Raw genomic sequence first — 8240 nt, forward strand, 5'->3', positions numbered from 1 at the left:
ATGCGTTGTGGCGATGTCTCACATATAATACAGAGAGATAATACATATGAAAAGTATAATTTGCTCAGAGTCCGGAGACAGTGGTGGTTCGGTCCGGATCCGGACCGGAGTCCGTAGTTTGAGGATGCCTGCTGTAGAGCATGGGTCGGCAACAGGTGGCCCGCGGGCCATTGTTGGCCCGCCAGCAATAATATTTGGCCCCTAATTTTGAGAATCAAAAATAAAATATTATTTTGAGATGTTTTTTTTTTTTTTACAACATAGGACCGACAGTCGCACATCAGGGTTTCCATTAGCGGCAGATCGATCGGCCGCCGGTCATTATCGGCCGATATTCACTCTTAATAATTTGATCGGTGCTCTCTATAAAGCCCGATCAGGAGAGCTGGATCTGATCGATATGGACATAAACGCGAGTGAAATATAACCGGACGCGAGAGAGAGATCAGATCAGCTGCTGAGTCTGACGGAGACACGCAGCTCTGCATGATCACCTGAAGCCCCGCCCTCTGTTTAGCGAGCTGCATGAGAAACTAACGGGCTGTCAGAGAGAGAGGGAGGGAGAGAGGAAAAGAGAGCATCCGTTTCTCCCGTGCTATTATTCAAAGTTAATTTAAACTTTTGAATAATGTACTTCATCTACTACAAGTAGTTTGTTTGAATGTAATACTTATGTTGTTTGTTGTTTGTGGAATCATTTATTGAAAAATGAATCTGAATGTTTTGATCTGTAACGATTATAAACTGAAGCAATATAAAAATGAGCCCCATTAACTGAGTTTTAAACATCAGCATATCCGGTCATAGTCCGGTGATTACCTGCTAACGGAAACTCTGCTACACAATTCTTATTATTATTATTGAAACATGACCGGTGAGTTTCAAATTTGTCCGGTAAAATAAATTCTGTCCCGAAATATCCGTTTACATTCATAATGTCAGCGGAGGGAGGGAGGCGGCGCTGTGGAAGAGCAGAGTGGCGAGGGAGAGCTGTCATCTTCCCTTTACGAGCTTCAAACATGTATTTATCGTGTGATTTTGGAAATAAAAGTTCCATATTCTGAAAGCCAAGACTTTGTTTATTTAAAATCAAATAAAACACCCGATCCCGAAAAACTATTTTTTTACGCAAATCCACGTTTATTTTGAAATGAGCCGTTGCGACTTTCGACTGATTTCGATAGAGCGGGTCACATATGGCAAATGTGTGGTTGTGGGGAACCAGGTCAATTAAAGTACTTATTTAACTATTAAATACATTGAGTGTGAGTAAAATACTTGGTTACTGATTAATTTAGGTTATAATATATTAAATTGCAAAGCAAAACTGCTGTAATTGATTTATTTTGTCCTTTGATATTTTTTAAAGGTTTTCAACCTGAAAGAATCCTAATGTGTCCTTGAAAAGTTGAAATAAAGAAAAGGAAAAAGGATTCCAGTTGTCCATGCGTCCTCTGTTGCCCCTCAAGCCTCTCAAATGTGCAAACACTCAAATAAATGCCAAAAACCCAGAGAACTTGACAATAGGCTACTTATCAGAATAAAAGTATGTTAAATAACACTGCTACCTGTTAATAACTCTACTTTACTCAGTGGAGGCTCGTCCATTGAGGAAAGGGAGGACCATCCTCCCTACAATTTCAGAGAAAAATAAACTTTGAAGAGAACAATAAATACACCTCAATTTAAAAGATAAGTCTGTTAAAATACAGATAATAGCCCTGGCTTTGGGACTGAAATGGGGCTAGAGAGGACGAGCCTGGGCGGGTCTAGCCAAAGGCTCTGGATTGGGCGAACCGGGGCGCTGCGCCCTCTTACCAAAATCAATTCCTTGAATTAGGCTTTGATTATGTTCTGGCCCGCCATCTTGCGGCTCAGCAAAAAATTGGCCCACGGCCAAACTTACTTGCCTACCCCTGCTGTAGAGGGTTAAGATGCTCAGTGAGGATCAGAGTGATATCAGCCTGATGTCTGCAGCTCAGAGTCAACACAACTCTCTTCATCTCAGCACAGAAGTTACAGATGGAGAACTGACCTGAGAGTCTCCAGTCTGCAGTCTGGACTCTCCAGAAGATCTCTCAGCAGCTCCACTCCTGAATCCTTCAGATCGTTGTAACTCAGGTTCAGATGTCTCAGGTGGGAGGGGTTGGACTTCAGAGCAGAGATCAGAGCAGAACAGCTGATCTCTGATAACCTGCAGCCCCTCAGTCTGAATAAAGAGAACATGATGTAACTTTAGAAAACAATGTTCCTGCTTGAAATAACTCCAGGTTTAATAATCTGATCAGAGCTGAAGGAGTTCAGAAAGTGGAAACTCCAACAGGTTAAAAACTGTGAGACACAGAAAGAGGAAAAGAGCTCTCATTCACATTAAAGACAACGTGCAGCTACTTCAGTGTAAACTATTCAGTCAGTGTCAGCATCATGTAGATCCAGGAACACGTTGGAAACAGCAACAACTGAAAATACTTCTTGGTGGTTGATAGTTTTAACAGAAATATAAAACAATTCTACTCATGTATTTTCTTTATAATTCATTTTCTAAAAGCAGGATGGAGAATATAAGATGAATCTCAGGTGTTCAGAGGTTCAGAGTGAATCATGCAGTGTAGGGTTGTTCTTGATATTTTAATCTAAAGATCATCAGTGCTCTGCCAGTCAGTGAACTACACTTGTTGTAGTTTGTTGTTGTTTAGCCTTTCTGAGGCTAGTACATGGTCACATGTTGTTGTTGTTGTTGTTTAGCCTTTCTGAGGCTAGTACATGGTCACATGTTGTTGTTGTTGTTGTTGTTGTTGTTGTTGTTGTTGTTGTTGTTATTATGTACACATTAATGTCACATCCCTGCAGCAGAAACATCCTGACAGCTTAGTTTGTCTTCAAAGGAAAGATGTTTATAACATGAGTGCAGGGCTGAGGCTTTACAAGCATTCTAACTGAAGCAGAGCAGGACACCAACCATATGAACAAAGGGCTGAGGCTGGAGAGGGTTAAGATGCTCAGTGAGGATCAGAGTGATATCAGCCTGATGTCTGCAGCTCAGAGTCAACACAACTCTCTTCATCTCAGCACAGAAGCTACAGATGGAGAACTGACCTGAGAGTCTCCAGTCTGCAGTCTGGACTCTCCAGAAGATCTCTCAGCAGCTCCACTCCTGAAATCCTGCAGAGCGTTGTCACTCAGGTCCAGATCTCTCAGGTGGAGGTTGGACTTCAGAGCAGAGATCAGAGCAGAACAGCTGATCTCTGACAAACTGCAGTGCTCCAGTCTGAATAAAGAGAACATGATGTAACTTTAGAAAACAATGTTCCTGTTTGAAATAACTCCAGGTTTAATAATCTGATCAGAGCTGAAGAAGTTCAGAAAGTGGAAACTCCAACAGGTTAAAAACTGTGAGACACAGAAAGAGGAAAAGAGCTCTCATTCACATTAAAGACAACGTGCAGCTACTTCAGTGTAAACTATTCAGTCAGTGTCAGCATCATGTAGATCCAGGAACACGTTGGAAACAGCAACAACTGAAAATACTTCTTGGTGGTTGATAGTTTTAACAGAAATATAAAACAATTCTACTCATGTATTTTTTTATAATTCATTTTCTAAAAGCAGGATGGAGAATATAAGATGAATCTCAGGTGTTCAGAGGTTCAGAGTGAATCATGCAGTGTAGGGTTGTTCTTGTTATTTTAATCTAAAGATCATCAGTGCTCTGCCAGTCAGTGAACTACACTTGTTGTAGTTTGTTGTTGTTTAGCCTTTCTGAGGCTATTACATGGTCACATGGTGTTGTTGTTGTTGTTATTAGTTATACATTAATGTCACATCCCTGCAGCAGAAACATCCTGACAGCTTAGTTTGTCTTCAAAGGAAAGATGTTTATAACATGAGTGCAGGGCTGAGGCTTTACAAGCATTCTAACTGAAGCAGAGCAGGACACCAACCATATGAACAAAGGGCTGAGACTGTAGGGCAGGGGTACTCAAATACAAATCTTAAAGGTCCAAAATAAATGTTTCAATAAGACAAAGGTCCGTTTATTACGGTCATTCAAACTTTTAAACAATTGCAACAAGATTCTTAACACGAGGTTGCAAAAACAAAAATAATCTGTATGCAGCCGTTTTCATTGTTATTGTGTCTGTGCTTGACCCTCAGAGTCGCAGTGTAAGAGCTGCACAGTTATGAATAAAGGCAGCTGCACCCTCTTTCATTCAGCATTCCCATTATTGCTTTATAAATGTCTTGCCCCCTTGTGTGTCCACTGAGGTTCGTCAGGCCCAACACATCTTCAACAAACTCCGCCTTTGCCTCATCATAACAACTCACAAACACCAGCAACTGAGCATTGTCAGTGGTGTCAGTGGACTCACCCACAGCTAAGGAAATGCACTGTGCATTTTTCATTCCATCACAAAGCTGATGAATCAAATCACCAGCCAGTATTTATGTTCTTCTGGTTGCTGTGGAATCTGAGAGGGGGATTTGCTTGATTTGACCTGTTATTTCCTCTTTGTGTTTGCCTTCAACATGGTCTCCATCACTTCAGTCATGCATTCTTTTATACTGCAGTTATTATCCAGTGGAAAGTCCTTACCTACTGGCCTAGTTCAATCAAAGTGGTTACTTTTTTTTGGCTGGGCAGTGTAGTTTTACACACCGTCTTATTTGACTTTCTCAGGACTTAAAACAGTTTTTTGGGGCAGACCCCCTCAAAGAAAAAAATATATTTACACACGTAAGGTCATCATCTTAATAGTTGTGTATGCTCATCCGTGAGCAGAGCATCAAGTTGACATGTCTATTACAGCTGAATGCGGCGATTACCATTTTGTTCAGCGAAACGCCTCACAAACGTATTAAGATCAACAGCTTTAGTGCGTTTTGATTCACTGCTGAGTACAGCCACACTGACAGTCTCTTCTCTGTCAGACCGCAAACACCTCATTCCTTCAGTGCTTGGGTCCGAATGCTTCTCGTTTTGCGCCGTCCAGTTCAAAATGAAATCGCCCCCCAATCGTATGTCCACGCTCGCGCCAGGACCGGGGGAGGGGTTACATGACGTGCATCTTGTGCTGCATTCACTTGCACTCGGACATTAGAGACTTTCTCTCATAAATGTCCGATGAGCCACAACTTTTCTTTCAAAACAAAGCTGCCAACTGGGGTGGCAGCTGGGGTGGCAAGGCCTATTTGTAGGGTGTCAGTTGCCACCCCGGTAGGTGAAACTAGGCTACTAGCTACAGTACAGATGGAACTAGATGAGCTGTTAACTCTCGCTCTGAATTTTTTTTTTTTAATTCTCGCTCTGACTTAGACAGGTTGAAAGACACACACACATTTTTCCCACCCGCAGTCCGCGAAGACCCGCCCTACTGTGCCTCTGATTCGCAGATTGTTTGGGGGGGAAACGCTGACTGGATGCTGAATGTGATTGGACCAAAGCGTTGACACACACAGGTGGAACACAGTGGAACAGTCAGACATGCAGAGTGCTGTTTGCAGTGGACATAGCGGAGAATTTTGACTCGTTGCGAATGCGTTGTGGCGATGTCTCACATATAATACAGAGAGATAATACATATGAAAAGTATAATTTGCTCAGAGTCCGGAGACAGTGGTGGTTCGGTCCGGATCCGGACCGGAGTCCGTAGTTTGAGGATGCCTGCTGTAGAGCATGGGTCGGCAACAGGTGGCCCGCGGGCCATTGTTGGCCCGCCAGCAATAATATTTGGCCCCTAATTTTGAGAATCAAAAATAAAATATTATTTTGAGATGTTTTTTTTTTTTTTTACAACATAGGACCGACAGTCGCACATCAGGGTTTCCATTAGCGGCAGATCGATCGGCCGCCGGTCATTATCGGCCGATATTCACTCTTAATAATTTGATCGGTGCTCTCTATAAAGCCCGATCAGGAGAGCTGGATCTGATCGATATGGACATAAACGCGAGTGAAATATAACCGGACGCGAGAGAGAGATCAGATCAGCTGCTGAGTCTGACGGAGACACGCAGCTCTGCATAATCACCTGAAGCCCCGCCCACTGTTTAGCGAGCTGCATGAGAAACTAACGGGCTGTCAGAGAGAGAGGGAGAGAGGAAAAGAGAGCATCCGTTTCTCCCGTGCTATTATTCAAAGTTAATTTAAACTTTTGAATAATGTACTTCATCTACTACAAGTAGTTTGTTTGAATGTAATACTTATGTTGTTTGTTGTTTGTGGAATCATTTATTGAAAAATGAATCTGAATGTTTTGATCTGTAACGATTATAAACTGAAGCAATATAAAAATGAGCCCCATTAACTGAGTTTTAAACATCAGCATATTCGGTCATAGTCCGGTGATTACCTGCTAACGGAAACTCTGCTACACAATTCTTATTATTATTATTGAAACATGACCGGTGAGTTTCAAATTTGTCCGGTAAAATAAATTCTGTCCCGAAATATCCGTTTACATTCATAATGTCAGCGGAGGGAGGGAGGCGGCGCTGTGGAAGAGCAGAGTGGCGAGGGAGAGCTGTCATCTTCCCTTTACGAGCTTCAAACATGTATTTATCGTGTGATTTTGGAAATAAAAGTTCCATATTCTGAAAGCCAAGACTTTGTTTATTTAAAATCAAATAAAACACCCGATCCCGAAAAACTATTTTTTTACGCAAATCCACGTTTATTTTGAAATGAGCCGTTGCGACTTTCGACTGATTTCGATAGAGCGGGTCACATATGGCAAATGTGTGGTTGTGGGGAACCAGGTCAATTAAAGTACTTATTTAACTATTAAATACATTGAGTGTGAGTAAAATACTTGGTTACTGATTAATTTAGGTTATAATATATTAAATTGCAAAGCAAAACTGCTGTAATTGATTTATTTTGTCCTTTGATATTTTTTAAAGGTTTTCAACCTGAAAGAATCCTAATGTGTCCTTGAAAAGTTGAAATAAAGAAAAGGAAAAAGGATTCCAGTTGTCCATGCGTCCTCTGTTGCCCCTCAAGCCTCTCAAATGTGCAAACACTCAAATAAATGCCAAAAACCCAGAGAACTTGACAATAGGCTACTTATCAGAATAAAAGTATGTTAAATAACACTGCTACCTGTTAATAACTCTACTTTACTCAGTGGAGGCTCGTCCATTGAGGAAAGGGAGGACCATCCTCCCTACAATTTCAGAGAAAAATAAACTTTGAAGAGAACAATAAATACACCTCAATTTAAAAGATAAGTCTGTTAAAATACAGATAATAGCCCTGGCTTTGGGACTGAAATGGGGCTAGAGAGGACGAGCCTGGGCGGGTCTAGCCAAAGGCTCTGGATTGGGCGAACCGGGGCGCTGCGCCCTCTTACCAAAATCAATTCCTTGAATTAGGCTTTGATTATGTTCTGGCCCGCCATCTTGCGGCTCAGCAAAAATTGGCCCACGGCCAAACTTACTTGCCTACCCCTGCTGTAGAGGGTTAAGATGCTCAGTGAGGATCAGAGTGATATCAGCCTGATGTCTGCAGCTCAGAGTCAACACAACTCTCTTCATCTCAGCACAGAAGTTACAGATGGAGAACTGACCCGAGAGTCTCCAGTCTGCAGTCTGGACTCTCCAGATGATCTCTCAGCAGCTCCACTCCTGAATCCTTCAGATCGTTGTAACTCAGGTTCAGATGTCTCAGGTGGAGGTTGGACTTCAGAGCAGAGATCAGAGCAGAACAGCTGATCTCTGATAACCTGCAGCCCCTCAGTCTGAATAAAGAGAACATGATGTAACTTTAGAAAACAATGTTCCTGTTTGAAATAACTCCAGGTTTAATAATCTGATCAGAGCTGAAGGAGTTCAGAAAGTGGAAACTCCAACAGGTTAAAAACTGTGAGACACAGAAAGAGGAAAAGAGCTCTCATTCACATTAAAGACAACGTGCAGCTACTTCAGTGTAAACTATTCAGTCAGTGTCAGCATCATGTAGATCCAGGAACACGTTGGAAACAGCAACAACTGAAAATACTTCTTGGTGGTTGATAGTTTTAACAGAAATATAAAACAATTCTACTCATGTATTTTTTTATAATTCATTTTCTAAAAGCAGGATGGAGAATATAAGATGAATCTCAGGTGTTCAGAGGTTCAGAGTGAATCATGCAGTGTAGGGTTGTTCTTGTTATTTTAATCTAAAGATCATCAGTGCTCTGCCAGTCAGTGAACTACACTTGTTGTAGTTTGTTGTTGTTTAGCCTTTCTGAGGCTAGTAC

At 41.7% G+C, this 8240-nt stretch overlaps 1 protein-coding gene across 1 annotated transcript in view; it reads right to left on the reverse strand.

Annotated features, from left to right (window-relative positions):
• LOC117550662 overlaps positions 1–7736 on the reverse strand; it is a gene marked incomplete at its 5' end in the record, with an annotated part of 56948 nt that extends 49212 nt beyond the window's left edge. The window contains 3 exons of the mRNA XM_034223138.1: positions 2036–2209; positions 7445–7533; positions 7622–7736. Coding sequence (XP_034079029.1) covers positions 2036–2209; positions 7445–7533; positions 7622–7736 — 378 coding nt within the window. The remainder of the gene's footprint in view (positions 1–2035; positions 2210–7444; positions 7534–7621) is intronic.
• Positions 7737–8240: the final 504 nt, after the last annotated feature.

This window comes from Gymnodraco acuticeps, unplaced genomic scaffold, assembly GCF_902827175.1.
Source record: "Gymnodraco acuticeps unplaced genomic scaffold, fGymAcu1.1, whole genome shotgun sequence".
Taxonomy (NCBI): Eukaryota; Metazoa; Chordata; class Actinopteri; order Perciformes; family Bathydraconidae; genus Gymnodraco; species Gymnodraco acuticeps.